The sequence below is a fragment of the Leucopleurus acutus genome (assembly GCF_964270905.1).
Source record: "Leucopleurus acutus genome assembly, chromosome: 6".
Lineage (NCBI taxonomy): Eukaryota > Metazoa > Chordata > Mammalia > Artiodactyla > Delphinidae > Leucopleurus > Leucopleurus acutus.
Window position 1 is genome coordinate 100681737 of NC_139149.1, and position 16860 is coordinate 100698596.

General features: G+C 46.3%; 1 protein-coding gene and 1 pseudogene across 2 annotated transcripts; one reads left to right on the forward strand and one right to left on the reverse strand.

Annotated features, from left to right (window-relative positions):
• Window positions 1-517: 517 nt before the first annotated feature.
• Window positions 518-2977, forward strand: INHA (inhibin subunit alpha; the record flags this gene model as incomplete). Its single annotated transcript, XM_082840873.1, has 2 exons — window positions 518-779; window positions 2145-2977. 2 exons carry the CDS (start codon window positions 518-520, stop codon window positions 2975-2977), a joined length of 1095 nt encoding a protein of 364 aa, XP_082696999.1.
• A 5758-nt stretch (window positions 2978-8735) lies between these two features.
• LOC309963310 (UBX domain-containing protein 2B-like) lies at window positions 8736-11162 on the reverse strand (annotated as a pseudogene). The gene is made up of 3 exons: window positions 11129-11162; window positions 9202-9551; window positions 8736-9112 (listed from the first exon to the last, which is right to left on the reverse strand). The product of its transcript is annotated as a UBX domain-containing protein 2B-like (transcript).
• Window positions 11163-16860: the final 5698 nt, after the last annotated feature.

Here is a 16860-nt window from a genome sequence, read left to right on the forward strand (position 1 = left end):
AGAAGCTCTGAGGGGCTGGCGCGCTCTGTCTCCCTGACAAGGAACGCTTTTAGGAGCTGGCAGACCCCAGCTTCCAGGCTCCTGTCCCACCTGGTGTCACCTCTGTGCTGGGTGCTGGGTTGTGACTCACTCTGTGTGTGTGTGTGTGTGTGTGTGTGTGTGTGTGTGTGTGTGTGTGTGTGTGTGTGTGTGTGTGTGTAGCGGGGAGGGGTTGTACGTGTGGGTCAGGTCACTTGGGGTGAAAGCCCTCGCCAGCCCCTCCCCCACATTCCTGGCGGGAGTGGGAGATAAGGCTCAGGGCCACAGACATCTACGTCAGAGATAGGAGGTCTCAATGCCATGGGCAGGGGCAACTGGACTGCGGGGCGTGGGAAGGGCTGGGGAAGACTGGGGTGAGAAGGGTAGAAGAGGGCGGGTGGTGGGATGGGGAGGGCAGAGTGGGGAGGCCCTGGGCAGACCCTGGCAGAAGGGGTACGGGGCAGGGTGCGGGTTCACCGTTGGCAGGGCCAGGTGAGCTATGTGGCCTCAGCTGCTTCTCTTGCTGCTGGCCCCACGGGGTGGGCATGGCTGCCATGGGCCGGAGCTGGACCGGGAACTTGTCCTGGCCAAGGTGAGGGCCCTGTTCCTGGATGCGTTGGGAGCCCCAGCAGTGACTGGGGAAGGTGGGAATCCTGGAGTCAGGCGTCTGCCCCGAAGACATGCTGTGAGGGGCTTCATGCGCAGGGGCTCTGAGCCCGAGGAAGAGGATGTCTCCCAGGCCATCCTTTTCCCGGCTACAGGTAACGAGGGTGGGGAGCTGGCACCTTGACTTTGGTAAACAGTGTGGTACTGCAGGGGCTTGGGAGCCAGGCAGGTCTGCGTTTGAATCCCAGACCTGCGACTCAACTGGCCGTGCAGTAATGGACCAGTTACTGAACTTTCCTGAGCCTCTGTCTCCTCATCTGTAAAAAGGGCAATAATGCCTACCTCTCAGGATTAAGTGAGGTGGTGTATCTAGCGTGCATGGTTCACAGGAGGCATTTGGGAGATAGTCGTCTGGGAGGCCAAGGGTCTCTAGGGACAGAGATATCTGGGCATGGGCCCCTTCCTGCCATCTTTCCTTCTATCTTTGCTTTTGTTCCCTGCTCCAAACACTGCTTCTTTAGCCCCAGGTAGCTGAGACTTGAGAAGATATCAGGGATGCAGGAGAAAGATTAGCTGGGAAACTAGTCTACCTTCTCTTGAGTTCTCTCCTCATCTCCCCATGTTGCACTGACTCAATGAGTAAAGCCCTCCTGTGGCTAAACTTTCTTGTAATCTGGCCCGCTTTGCTCTCAGAGAGGATCCCTTGCCTCCCTGCACTTCGGGCCCCATGCAGCACAGTGAGTGTGGCTTTGGGATCAGGCAGAATCCCAGCCTGGCTACTTAGTAGTTAAATGACAGTTCATCTTTCTAACCCTCAGTTTTCTTATCTGCAAAATGGATCAATTGTGAGGTTTATATTGAGATAACCCACATAACCCTACAGCCCCAGCTGCCAGTTCTTCAGCTCATGCTGGTTCATGATCGTTTGGTGCCATCTATATACCTGTCAGGGTAAGGATGCCAACTGCATTTTCTTAGAAAGCACTGTCCTCGTTCTGAGTTACATCCTTTCTCCTCCCCGCTCCTCCTTCTCCTCCTTCTTCTTGATGTTAACCTGCCTTTTTAAGGTGGAATTATTTTAAAGACTTTCTCATGCAATATTTCTGACACATAAAAAGACATAAAGAGTAATATAACGAGTGCTTGTGTACACAGCATTCAAGGTACCATTTCATAGTATCACATGAACAAAAATTTAAATATAACTATCAATTCTAGGCGTTGGTGAGGGGAGAAAGTGCAGGCCCTCTTACACGTCGCTGATGGGAATATTAATTGGTAAAACCACTTCAGAGAGAAGTTGGCAACGTCTGGTATTTTTGTAGTCCTTTAATGATGAAATAACAAACGGGGAGCCTCTGTCAGTTCCCCCCGAGACTGAGGAGAGTCTCGCTCTGGCAAAGCACTCAGTAGGGCGCTTGGCAAGCTTATGAGTGGCAGCCACATCCCTCCTGCTGAGGAGGAGGGTCCCGGGTTCTGCCAGTCAGGGCTGCTCTCTCCCTTCCCTCTGCCTCCTACAGGTGCCCGCCTCGGGGACGAGCCAGCTGCCGGAGAGCTGGCCCAGGAGGCCAAGGAGGGCCTCTTTACATATGTGTTCCGGCCATCCCAGCACACACGCAGCCGCCAGGTGACGTCGGCCCAGCTGTGGTTCCACACGGGACTGGACAGGCAGGAGACAGCAGCCGCCAATAGCTCTGAGCCCCTGCTAGGCCTCCTGGCACTGTCGTCCGGGGGTCCCACAGCTGTGCCCATGTCACTGGGCCAGGCACCCCCTCGCTGGGCTGTGCTGCACCTGGCCGCCTCTGCCTTCCCTCTGCTGACCCATCCCGTCCTGGTGCTCCTCCTGCACTGTCCTCTCTGTTCCTGCTCAGCGCGGCCCGAGGCCACCCCCTTCCTGGTGGCCCACACTCGGGCCAGGCCTCCCAGCGGAGGGGAGAGAGCCCGCCGCTCCACGCCCCTGCTGCCCTGGCCTTGGTCTCCCGCCGCACTGCGCCTGCTGCAGAGGCCTCCAGAGGACCCCGCCGCGCATGCCGACTGCCACAGAGCGGCCCTCAACATCTCCTTCCAGGAGCTGGGCTGGGAACGGTGGATCGTGCACCCTCCCAGTTTCATCTTCCACTATTGTCATGGGGGCTGTGGGCTGTCCACCCCGCCGGACCTGTCCCTGCCAGTCCCCGGGGCACCCCCTACCCCTGTCCAGCCCCTCTCTTTGGTGCCAGGGGCCCAGCTTTGCTGCGCTGCTCTCCCAGGGACCATGAGGCCCCTACGTGTCCGCACCACCTCGGATGGAGGTTACTCTTTTAAGTATGAGATGGTGCCCAACCTGCTCACGCAGCACTGTGCTTGCATCTAAGGGGGTCCATCTAAGGGGGTCCTGCCGGTGGCTGAGTCGTCACCATTACCAGCCTGGAGGAAGGGCAGGGTTCCCACCTCCCCGCTCCTTCCACCTCTCTGCCTGGAGGCTCCCCTCCCTATCCCGTCCCTGTCCCACGGGTAACGTGACAATAAACAGCATAGTGCATATGACTCGGTGTGTATTCTTAGGCTTCTCTGACACGTTGTGTGTGTCGGGGTGAGGTCTGGGCCCCGGGAGCATGGGATTGTAGGATCTCAGGTCACTCAGCCTCACTTGACCTCAGAGATGTGGGGTTTACCAGCTGGGATTGTGCATGGGAGCATGGGATTGTGGGATCTCAGGTCACTCAGCCTCACTTGACCTCAGAGATGTGGGGTTTACCAGCTGTAATTGGATGTGTATCTGGTAGGAAGCTACAATGCTTGGGGATGACAAAAAGGTGCTTCCCAGCTCAGGACAGCCACTCTGGAGCCAGAACTGGCCGTCATACAAGCTGGACCTGATGTGTTGGTTGGGTGGCCTGCTGTGCACACCTCATAGTGCCTATGCCCAAGTGGCCTAACCGCCCCCTCCTTGCCACACTCTGCCCTAGCTGATGGATGCCTAGCTCAAGGTCAGGCGATTTATAGATGTGCCCTGTGTATCTTTACATCATCCCTTAACTCAGCCCTTAATGTCAGACGGTGGAAAGGCAGAGAAACCATTTGCTCTTGTGTGAACTTGTGCCCACACTGAGAGCCCAGAGTGCACAGAGTCCTTTTCTTTTCTTTTCACGTTGCATCTCCTATCAGTCCATTCTGCCCCACCTTGACTGGGCCCCACTTCCCCGGCCTTCCTGCTTTCTTTTTCACTCTCCTCCTTCTCCCCTTGTTCTTAGTATCCTCCTGCTCTGCCCTAGGTCCTGGCTCTCAGCCAGTAGGTTCCATCCAGTCTCCCTTTAAGGGGTGTGTGTGTGTGTGTGTGTGTGTGTGTGTGTGTGTGTGTGTGTGTGTGTGTGTGTGTAGGGGGAGGGTTGGGGATGTTCAGGTCCCTCAGATCGAAACTCTAGAGCACTTTCTGATGTTGACTGCACAACTGCAATGTGTAGTTATGCTAACACAAGACTCCCTCCTACTAATCCAGATCCACGGGGTGTGGAATGGGCCAGGAAGTTCCTGTCCCAGGAAGGGGTGTGGAGGGGGGAGAATCCCAACCTGTCACCTTAGGCTAATGCCTTCTGGATACTTGAGCTGAGCTGGGTGAGCTATTGTTCCTCACAGCACCAGAGCCCCCAGGGCAGCGCACTCCGACTGCAAGAGGCCCGGTCTCAGTCAATGCTGCTGCTAGGGAGTTGGGAACCCGCCTGTTCACAGGCCTGGGTCTCTCCCAGCACCTTCATCGACACCCAGCATTGCAACTGGTATGCTCAGGGCCCCTGGGCTCCCCACTCAGGCGGAGGACTGGGGAGAGGGCTGGTTGGGCTGGGCCAGTGGTGGGAATGGGAGATTTTCCTCAAGGCCGTCTAAGCACCGCTCTCTCCCTGTCTGGCTTCCCTTGCCTGGTCGCCCCTGCCCTGAACGGGGCTTGTCCCTGAGATCTTCAATCCTCTTACTAGCCTTAGGATGCTCCCTCTTCCTGCTGGGGCCATCTAGGACCCTGTGATGTCCAGAGGTTCCCTGTGCCAGGGATGTGGATGTCATCTGAGGGCTGGGGACACTCTACCTAGGGCCACAGGGTTCTCTACTAGGCCAGTGAGCAGATGCGTGTTGCTAGGGAAGTGTTTTCACATATCTGATACAGAGTGAGAGAAATGAGTGCCACATAGTAACTTTCACAAAGCCAAAGGTATTCTTTCTAAAGGGCTGCCCTGTATTCTAAAATTATCCTTCCTGTGTGTCAATATGTTATTTCTTTTATGATATCATAGTGATGGTAGACGGTAGGGGTTTGGTTTGTTTGTTTGTTTTTAAGTTTTTACTTAACAAAATTAAAACTTGGCAATTCTAATTTGGATCCGAAGATTTTTCTTTGTAATTTCGCTGCTGAAATCTGTGAAATCCTAAAGTCTGGGAGTCGCTGGTATGGGCCACCCTTCCAGGGTCTCTAAGGCCTTTGATTCCACTAACTTAGCAAGTCAGGAAGAAATGTCCACCCCTCCCTAAGAGGGGCCAACAGTGGCTAAGAAAATCTGTCTTCACTCCTGGCCATGAGACTAAAAGCAGTAGACTTCAGAGATTTTCCCTGTTCCCTGTGGTAATCATTAGAGACATTTTGAATAATCTTCACTCAGAGACAAATTGAACAGAAAATTCAACTCAAACTGGCTTAGACCAAAGAAAAATAGAATTAAAAAAATCACTGGCTTATGACAAGTCCACAAGCATAGCTGGCTAAGGTATGGCTTGATTCTGGGGTCAAAAGACACTACTGTACCAGGATCCAGCTATAGGCTCTACATCCCCTGAGTGGGCTCCATCCCAGGTCCAAGGCAGCCTGGGCAGTTCCAGGCTCTCATCATCACACCACTTGGTCTAGCAGGAGGGAGTTTGCTTATAGAAGTCCCAGATTGGGTCTTGGTGGCCTGACTGTCCTGATTAGGGTCATGTGCTCCTCCAGGAAAGGTGGCTGAGGGAACAGAATGAGTTAATGACTTAGATCATGTGTCCTACCCCTGGAGTCCAGAGCCTAAAGCACAAGGTGAAGTTATTACCTGCTTCCCCAAAGTAGAGTGCAGTTACCACACAAAGGTGGGATAGATGCTGAAAGAAAAGTACTGCTGGTTCCTCCTCCTAATTATGTCTCAAATCAAGCCCTTTCTCTCTCTCTCTACATAGACACTATTTTGCCATTTAAAGGGAACTTCTTTTTTTTTTAATTGAAGTATAATTGATTTATAAAAATTGTGTTAGTTCCAGGTGTACAGCAAAGTGATTCAGTTATATACATATTTTTTCAGATTATTTTCCATTATAGGTTATTACAAGGTATTGAATATAGTTCCCTGTGTTATACAGTAAATCCCTGTAGCCTATATAATTTATGTATAGCAATTTGTATCTGTTAATCCCATACTCCTAATTTATCCCTCTCCCCCACCCCCTTTCCCCTTTGGTAACCATAAGTTTGTTTTCTATGTCTATGAGTCTGTTTCTGCTTTGTGTATAGATTAATTTGTATTACTTTTTAGGTTCTACATATAAGTGATATCATATAATATTTGCCTTTCTCTGACTTACTTCACTTAGTATGATATTCTCTAGGTCCATCCATGTTGCTGCAAATGGCAATATTTCATCCTTTTTTATGACTAATATTCCATTATATATATAATATTCATATATATATATACACACATATATATGTGTATATATATACAACACTACATCTTAAACCAATCACCTGTTGATGGGCATTTGGGTTGTTCCCATGTCTTGGCTACTGTAAATAGTGCTGCTATGAACACTGGGTACATGCATCTTTTTGAATTAGAGTTTTTGTCTTTTCTGGATATATGCCCAGGGGTGGGAGTGCTGGATCATATGGTAGCTCTATTTTTAGTTTTTTAAGGAACCTCCATAGTGTTTTCCATAGTGGCTGCACCAATTTACATTCTAAAGGGCGATTCTTGATTGAGCAATTCAGCAGTCTCCTTAACCAGTCTCTGAGCAGTCACTCCCTACCTCTCCAGTCCATGTCACACCTGGTGCGGAGAGGATAACTTCTTTGGTGATTTTGTCCCTTAGGTGATGAAAAACTTGTCTACCCAAAGTTCAACTTGCTTTGTGTGGTATAACAGCCCTTTACAATAGACCCTACACCTATCCTTGCAGACCTGGAGTGATACAGTCATGAGCTAAGGGATGCCAGCAGCCTCTACAGGTTGGAAGAAGCAAGGAACAGATTCTCTCCTGCAGTCTCCAGAAGGAGCCTGTGATTTGTTACTTTACATGGCAAAGGGGACTTTGCAGATGTGATTAAGGTTACTACAGACCTTAAGGTGGGGGGAGATAATTGTGGATTATCCAGTGAGCCCAATCTAATCCCATGAGCCCTTAAAGACAGAGAATATTTCCTGGCTGCTGTCAGAGAGTTGTGATGATAGGGAAGAGTCAGAGAGATGCAATGTTGCTAGCTTTGAAGATGGAGGAAGGGGGCCAAAAGCCAAGGAATACAAGCAGCCTCTGGAAGCTGGAAAGGCAAGGAAATGATTCTCCCTCAGAGCCTCTTGAAAGGAATGCAGTCCTGCCGTCACCTTGATTTTAGCCCAGTGAGACCCATACCAGGCTTCTACATAATCGTAAGATCATTAATCTGTGTTCTTTTAAGCCACTAAATTTGTAGTGATCTGTTACAGCAGTAACAGAAAACTAACCAGAAACAGTGACCAAAGATGAGGTGGTGTCTGGGAAGAAGAAAACCCTTTTCTATCATTCCTGATGTAGTCTGCCTCATCCAGGAAATCCTTGGCTTCAGTACAATTCAGAATATTTATGCTGGTCATTCTTTGGATCAAGTATGTTTGACAAAAAATACATTCCTGAATTTCTACACTAGTTTTGTCTTGGAGTAGAATATATTCTGGGTTGAGCAGTTAGAATAGTGTTAACATAGGGTGTCCCCTAGAAAAGTGTGTTGAATGAAAAAATGAATGTGATCAAGACAGGCTCTGAAAGGGATTGTAATCATTTGAATTTTTTTTTTTTGCGGTACGCTGGCCTCTCACTGTTGTGGCATCTCCCATTAAGGAGCACAGGCTCCGGACGCGCAGCCTCAGCGGCCATGGCCCACGGGCCCAGCCGCTCTGTGGCACGTGGGATCCTCCCGAACCAGGGCATGAACCCGTGTCCCCCGCATCGGCAGGCGGAACCACTGCGCCACCAGGGAAGCCCCTCATTTGATTTTAAAGTGCTGTTTAACACATATTCCCAAGGATTGCTGACCTTAATGTCTTTTTGTTTCTAGTTTATGATGGTCATAGCTCTATAGGTAACAATGCCAAGCTGTATTTTTTTTTTTTTTTTTTGCGGTACGCGGGCCTCTCACTGTTGTGGCCTCTTCCTTTGCGAAGCACAGGCTCCGGACGTGCAGGCTCAGCGGCCATGGCTCACAGGCCCAGCCGCTCCGCAGCATGTGGGATCCTCCAAGACCGGGGCACGAACCCGTGTCCCCTGCATCGGCAGGCGGACTCTCAACCACTGCGCCACCAGGGAAGCCCCAAGCTGTATTTTTTTGATACTAGTGATATAGCTAAATCAATAAGTCAAAAAATGCATAAAATCTTAATAGGAGAAATAATTATTGAATGATCAAGCTAGTTCAAAATAAGAATACAAATACTTTTCAGTATATATCAAAAAAACCTTATTTTACAAAAAGAAATGTTTCTTAATGGCTGTTGGTCAAGGCAGCATCGAGAAACTTGAATGCAAATTCTACCAAATGATTTATCAAAAAGGGGTTTTGTTCATTTTTTTTTTTCCTGCAAACAAATGTGATTACATTAACACTGAGCACATAACAAACTGGTTTGCCTGGATGTTTAAACGTTATCAACATAAAACTAAAACATATTTATCTCAAGATCTATTACTAGTCCAAATGTATCTATACTAAGGCTGGAAGACAGAATAAGAATAAAACCAAAATGTATCTGTAAAGTAATAAAAATAATTTGATTGTTTTTATGCTGGAAGTATGTTTCTTGTTAATACAGCACATCATCTTTCTGATCTGCTACTGCTTGGATATTCTTAAGAATATCTGTTTCAGGCTCTCATCAGTGAGCTCTATGGAAATGAAGTCCAAGAATAAAGTCAAGAGTTGCAAGTTCAGGATGGGACTGTACAATAAAGTCCGGAACATCCGGGATCCTGTGTGTAATGTATTGAATGACTCTCATTGGCTAACCTGATTGGAATTTTTGTCATTGGCACGGAATCGTCAACAGGAACAACTGCATTAAGTACTGACTTCTCTTCTGGGGAGGAAGGTGTATTGACTATTTCAGGTGTAAGGCTTCCAAGTTTTTGCTTTCTCTATTAAACCTTATCTGAACCTTATTCTAGGTTGTATGTATTCTTGATCTTGATGATCCTCCATATCCAAATTCACTTGGCCATTCTGAACCAGTTGCAGAAGCGCCAGAGGAATTTCTTTTGCAATCTTCTGCCAGCAATAATGCCACTTTAAAGGATTTCTAATATTAGTTGCTGAATTTCAGGTATACATGCAAAGAGAGTCACCGTTCCCTTAACAGACTCAAGAAACTGAGCATTTGTTGGGTTCGTTGTAAGGTCTCAATTCTCCATCATCTAAACGGAAACTGTTGCTTCACAGTTTAAGCAGAATCTGATACCTTGAAGCTGATTTTCTCCACTGATGCATTCAGATCGCTTACGAAAGGAATGACCCAATCTGTATCCTCCACCTGTAGATGACTTAGATTTGTGATCACCCGAAGCTCTTGAGGCTTAATTCAGAGGGACGGTCCCATGTTCCCTTGCCTCTTTGAAAAGTTCGTTCACAATTTTCCCAGTAGAAGGTCAAATGATATGTAATCCACTGTACCCATGTTCACCTGAATAGGACCTTACTATGGAATGATGTGGTGGTCAGCACCTTAAACAAGTGAACATCTCCCCAATAGTGGGAAAACATTTGGGGTGGCATTTGTGGGCTTTTAAAGACTGTAATTTTAGGTCTATCAGATTAGGAAGATTTGCATTTCACTTCATACAATTCTGCTAAGGCCAATTTATTTCTTGATACATCATCGCTTTGATTGTTTTCAGGTGTTTTTTTTTTGCAAGCTCTTCATATTCTTATTAAATTCTGCAAATCCGGTGCTTTTGGGGGCCACAGCCCTGAAGACCTCCTCTCCCGACTCTGTGGGCTAGGTGCTGCCTTGGCTATTTTCCACCAGCTCCCTGGCTTCTTACCCTTTTAATGTTTCTCTCCATCCCCTCTCCCCCATTTTGTCCTACTCTTTAGTGTGAACAAATTTACTAAAGTCTTTGCTCACCATTGCTTTTAGCCTCTTTTTTTTTTTTTTTTTTTTTTTTTTTGCGGTACGCAGGCCTCTCACTGTTGTGGCCTCTCCCTTTGCGGAGCACAGGCTCCGGACGCGCAGGTTCAGCGGCCATGGCTCACGGGCCCAGCCGCTCCGCGGCATGTGCGATATTCCCGGACCGGGGCACGAACCCGTGTCCCCTGCATCGGCAGGCGGACTTTCAACCACTGTGCCACCAGGGAAGCCCTCACTTCTTTTTCCTGGGCTCCTTTTTCTTGGTACTGATCTATCCTCTTTTATTATTTATTTCAGAGCAAGTCTGTAGGTGATAAACTTTCTGAGTCCCCCACTACAGAAAAGTCCTTTTATTTTTGCACTTGAATGATGGTTGGGCTGTGTATGTAATTCTAGAGTCAAAGTAATTTTTCCTCTGAATTTTGAAAAATTCTCTCCCTTTGCTTCTTGTATCCTGTTTTTCAATGAGACTACATGATTCTCATACCTTTGTAGTTCATTTTTTTTTTCCCTCATTGGAAGTTTTCAAGATTTCCTCCTTACCATGGCATCTGAAATTGCATCACACTAGATCTCATGTTAGTTTGAAAAAGTGATCCTAACTGGCATTTGGTGGGCCCTTTCAAACTGAAGATTCATGTTTTTCTTCAATTCTAGGATATTTTGTTCTTTATTTGACTCTAACTTCCTCTCATATTCTTTCTATTTTCTTCTTCAGAACTTTATTATTAGCTGATACTGAAAGTGTTAGATCGATCCTCTGTGTATCTTAGCTTTTAAAAAAATAAAATACTTTGCATATTTGGTGTTGTGCTATGTGATAGAAAAACATATTTACTCAGTCCTCCGGGTCACACATGTACCCTTTAGCTGTGCTTATTCTGATCATTCTTTTGAGGATTTTGTTGCTTCAGAATCATGTTCCATTTTTCAGTTGATTTAAAACAATCAGTGTGATATCCTTTTCCACTCAAGAATGCTACAATTATTCTAAAGTCTTGGTCTTGCTCTGTGATCTATTTCACTGCATGAAAACTCCTCTATGCACTGATATCTCTTTTAAGATGTTGACTTTCTCCCAATGTTTGGTAATTATTGGTTGGAAGCTCATCCTTTACCACAGATTCCAGTCTGATTGTTTGTACCCTCCTTGGCAAAAGGGGTATGAGGTAATGTCATGGTGTACATCAAAACCTTGTCAGTTACCGTTGGCAGGGGCATATGCTGTGAGGTAGGGTGTTCTGGCAGCTCATCTTCTGCAAATGGGTGCTCCCTTTACCTCCTACGTGCCATCAGTCACCAGGAACACTGTCCTTTCTCTCCATCTAATGATCTTATATCCACTGCTCCTACCTGAAGGCAGATAATCCTGCTGGAATTTCTTGGCCCCAGAAGACAAGAAGGGGGAGTGTGTGTGGAATGGCTGACGTGCTGTGGCATGCTGAAAAATCAGTGCGCTGTGCATGGCCCCTGAGCCCAGGACCTCTCAGGATCCGCCCTCTCTGGGCACAGAGCGCTCTTGCGGCTCCTATGGCACTCTGCTGCTATGGACATTCTGAGCTGTGGTTTTCTTCTCTGACCAACTTGCACCTGCCATCCTTCTTTCAGGGATTCCTCATGATTTCTGGCCCACCACGGGCTCTCCTTGTTGTCCAGGATGATTATGAATTTATTTACTTATTTTTATATGTTTTCTGTTATTTCTAACCATTTGGGATGGGAGGTAGAGGCTGCAGCATGTATTCAGTTTGCAGTTTTGGACAGGAACCATCTCCCATAGCACTGTCTCTACCATAACATGCATCATGTTTGTGATAGACAGCATAACGGCCCCTTCCCCCAAAGATGTCTATGTCCTAATCCCCAGAATCTGGGCAAATGTTATACCTACACTCTAAATTTACACAATGTTATATGTCAAATTTATTTAGTTAAAAATGTTATGTTATATGGCAAGGGAGAATTGAGATTGTGGATGGAATTAAAGTTGTTAATCAACTGACCTGAGAATAGGATGATTACCTCGGATTATCCAGGTGGGCCCAGTGTAATCACAAGGGTCCTTAAATGGGGAAGATGGTGGCAGAGTCAGTGTCAGAGTGATGTGATGTCAGGAAGACTCAATCAGTCACTACCGGCTGTGAAGATGGAAGGGGGCCGTGAACCAGGGAAGCAGGCAGCCTCTTGAAGCTGGAAAAGACAAGAAAACAGATTCTCCCCTGGAGCCTCCTGAAAGTAACAAAGCCCCGCCGACACCTTAATTTTTAGCCCAGTGAGATCTAGTTTGGACTTCTGATCTTCAGAACTATAAGATAATAAATAGGTGTTGTTTCAAGCAACTGTTTTGTGTAATTTGTTACAGCGGCAATAGGAAGCGAATACAATGCTGAGATGTGACTACAGGAGTCTCTTCCACCACACTGCCAGCCCTTGAGAACAAGAGCCATACTGTTGTCGCCGGTGTTTACCCGGAACCCAGCACAGGATCTCGCACATAGTCAGTGCTCAGTAAATGTTGGTTGAACGAATGAAAGAATGAAAAACTGCTCTGAATTTGAGGTTCTACAGAGGCTCTGAGATTCCCAAGCAGGCTCTGCCTTTCCCCTTCCCCTGGTCCTGGAGACCCTAATCCCTCTGATCTCGCTTGTCTGCAGGTTTTATTGCTATTCCATTTGCAGCTTCTTCCCTTGCTGTGGACCATTTCTCTCGTCTCTTCAGCCCTGCGTGTAGGCAGAATTGAGATGGAAGACACTTGGCACATAAGTACCTGACTTTACCACAGGCCTTCCCTGGGTTATGCCTGAAACAGTGACTTTTTCTTCCTCTCCGAGACTCTGCCTGCTTTCTTCTCTTCTCCATGGCTGCCTCCATTCACATTTCCAATCAGGCTTTTGCTGTTTTCCCACCAGCTGGAATGGGGAATGTAGTTTTCATCTCATCTTTTCCTTTCTGTGTTCTGAATTAAGCACAAGGCCGATCTTTCTTATAGCCCTTCTTAACCCCCTTCTCAGATGATTCCATGGGTTTCCAGGCTAGGTAATGAAAAGAATTAAAGGCACCCTCAGGTGACCTCAGGTTTTCTATAAAGCCACTCAGGGAATCCCTCAATGTATTTTGTGCAGAACTGCAAATTCCTCTTGGGCTGGGTGACCATGGCTGCTGTTGGGTCACTGAAATATTGTTATTTTGTGGCTTTTCAGCCAGCCATTCTCAGGCTCTGGCTTCTCTGATTTCGCATTGAGCTTGGCTTCTGCCTCTCCAGCTTTCCCTCTGTGCGCCTCACATTCAGTCTCTCCTGGAACCAGGCAGGATGCTTGGTCACGGTCCAAAGCAGAGTTCTCATGCCAGATCTCCTCCAGTACTGCTTATTTGTCCCATATGTTTGATTTTGGTGACTCGATCAATGCCTGCACCAGTCTTTTGTGGCTCAGTCTGGCAGCAGAGCCAAGAGACATGGTATGTGGTTACTAACATAGAAAGAACTGCCTCCGACCAGTCAGTCCTGGGGCTGAGGGGGCCAGGCGCACAGACAAACTAGTGCAAGCTCTTTTACCAAAATCTATTTTTGGAGGTGATATGCACCTCTTCATTCCTTTCCATTGTGCCCCCCTCCCCTGCTGCCTTCCTGATCCATGAAGATACCTCGTTGAGGAAACAAAGAAATCATGCAATTTCACCCTCCCTACCCACAATGCAATTTCAAGTGTGAAATTTTCATTATGGAGGAATCCTTAGGTTTCGGTTATCCGATCTGCTGCAGGAGTCTGTAGCACCAGAGTGGTGAGGTCCAGATCAGAGACAGTGGCTCATGTCCTAAAGGTGAACTTCTGTTCCCCCGTGGGCAACAGTCCAGGGGATTGCCTGCTCCAAGGCAGCAGAAACAAGCAAGCTTTGGACCGGGATGCTGGTTTGTATCCTCCGGTAGCTGACTTTGTCATTCTTGTATGAAGATACCCTCTCTTTCCTTCTCTCCATTCCTGCTGCCTAAGTTATAACCAGCACACCTTCCCTTACCCCTTTGGTAACAAGCATTTTGCAGATGCTACCCCAGGGAACTTAGGGGTGGCAGGGAAGCTACCAGTGGCAGCCGCTTACAACTCACTTTCCTCCTCACACAATAACATGGGGCTGAAACCTGATGCACATTTCTGATTTTAGGTGGAGTGTTATTCCTGTGGAATAAAACTCAGAAGAGGGCTTCCCTGGTGGCGCAGTGGTTAAGAATCCAGCTGCCAATGCAGGGGACACGGGTTCGTGCCCCGGTCCGGGAGGATCCCACATGCCGCGGAGCGGCTGGGCCCGTGAGCCGTGGCCGCCGAGCTTGTGCGTCCGGGCCTGTACTCCGCAGCGGGAGGGGCCGCAGTGGTGAGAGGTCCGCGTACCGCAAAAAAAAAAAAAAAAACTCAGAAGAGTGTTTGTCAATTAAGAGCATGATGTCATGACATTTCTCTGAGGAACATAATTTCATTCATGGTAACATGAAATTATGCAGTAGCAAGCCCTGTATATTATATTACTTTCTAAGGATAATTTCTTTTGAAATGGCATTGCATGTCTTTTTAATAAAGATAATAATTCTTTAAGAGGTGAATTTGAAATTTGAACTTTAAAGAGTCCTTAGACTTAATTGTTAAAATAATGTTTAGCTCTTTAATCCTCCTGGAATTTCATGTGTGTGGTGTAAGGGAAGGAACTTAGTGTTTTTCAGATGGACAGCTAGTTGTCCCAAAACTATTGAACAACTCACTTTTTTTTTATACCATTAAAATCAATTTTATCATGGATAGTAAAAAAAAAATCCCCATGTAATCTTGGTTGTTTCTGTCAATATTTGTCCATCTCTTTGTCAGTATCATGCTGCTTTGGTTACTGTGGCTTTATAGGACATTTTGTTATCTGGTAGGGCAAGTCCCCTCTAAGTGCCTCTTATTCTTTTTTTCCCTCAAAGTTTCTTGGCAGTGCTCATATGTATAGTCTTCCAGAGGAATTTAAGAATCAACTTGTCAAGTTCCAAAATCTTCCCACTGAAATTCTGATGGAAATTGCATTAAATTGACATCATTATAATACTGAATCTTCTCATCAGGAACATGTTATCTTTCAATTACTTAGGTCATTTCTAATGTCCTTAAAGTTCTCCAGTTTTCTTCATATATATATGGCATATTTCTCAAAATGTTCTAGGTTCTCTCTTTTTCTGTTATGGTGAACGGATAATTTTTTTCCCTTTCAGACTTTAAGTTTTTGCAAAGGTTTTGTTTTAGTCCAGGTCCTTATGGTAGCACTTTACAGAAATACACTCAAACTAACTTAGGGAAAAAAAATGGGGTTGGGTGGGGAGAATTCTTTGGAAGGTGGCCAAGGCCTGCCCTGCAGGCCAAGGGCAGAAAGGGGAGTGGGCCTCACACAGGGCTGGAGAAAAGAACTGCTTGGTCTCTTCTTGTTGCTTCTCTCAGGAGATGGTTTCCTCTCCCTCTGTAGTTCAGCTTTCTTTGCTGCTTTTTGTCCCCCTTTTACATTCAAGGGGATGCAGAACAAATATGGCTATAGGAGCTACCCACGTGAATGGTGAAAAATGATGTGGGCTGGTGAGGCACCTCTGAAATTGATTTCAAAGCACTACAATGTCAGAAACATCAAAAGAATCTGTCTCTTCTTGTCTAAAAAGGATAGAATTAGCAGTAACAGTATGGGAGAACCCGCCCTCCCGGGTTCCAGGCAATTGCTAAACAGGGACTGACAATCATCACCCTTATGGGATTAATAATTCAACAAAAATATATTGAAACCTACTGTAGAACACAGGGAACTCAATGCTCTGTGGTGACCTAAATGAGAAGGAAATCCAAAAAAGAGGGGATATATGTACAGGTATAGCTGACTCACTTTGCTGTTCAGGGTAAACTAACACAATATTGTAAAGCAACTATACTCCAATAAAAAAAATAAATATATATATATATATCGAGGTCCTACTTTTACTTCATATTTGTATACTGCTTCGCTGATCATGACGTGCTTCCTCGTAGTCCCTTTCACTGCCTTTTAGGGCTTGGGCTCAGACCACACAAAGTATGCCATAGTCGCCAAACTGTGTGCTTTAGTGGCATAACTTGCCATTTCAAATAATTTGTCTTCAGAAAAGAAGATCCTTCAAATTTTGCAACTTGGGATAAAGATGCCTATGACCTTATTCCTTATTCCTACTCTCAACTGGCTTACGATTCATTTTGAAAATAAATCAGAAAATTGGGCACTACATTAAAAAAACCCAACCAAACAAACAAAGCCTCCTTGAAAACAAGAAATTCTGTTAAGAGACATTATTCTTAATCTAATTCTGTAGTCGATGTCTGTTATTTGACCGGGAGCCAGGTGAAAGCTACAACGGGGAACTTGGCAGTCTCAGCAATATCGGTTACTAATTGAACGACCTTCCCAAGTAACCTAAGCTTTGTGAATCCGTTTTCTCATTTTCAATCCCGAAACAATAACAACTTTTAAATTCAGGTGTTAGAAAACAAAGTAAAAACAACAACAACAACAAAAAACAAAGGACGAGGTGCACGTGGAGGGCTAACAATCGCTAATGAGAGAGCCCGATATTGATGAAGGAAAAAAGAAAAGCGAGTCTGGAGCGAGATTAAGTAAAAACTGTCAAAGAAACCCCAGAGATGGCACCTCCGCCAGCTCCAGCTCTTTCACACAGATGTCAAAAAAAGTCCCTCCATGGCGGACATGCTCTCCTTTAATTGAAAAAGGAGTGTTCACGTTGGACGAGTCTTTTTCTTACTAACAGAAAATTCCTTTTCTCTAAACTTTGCTTCCCCACCCAGTCTGCAAACAAGGAGTCAGATTTTCCTCACTGGCTCGGAGG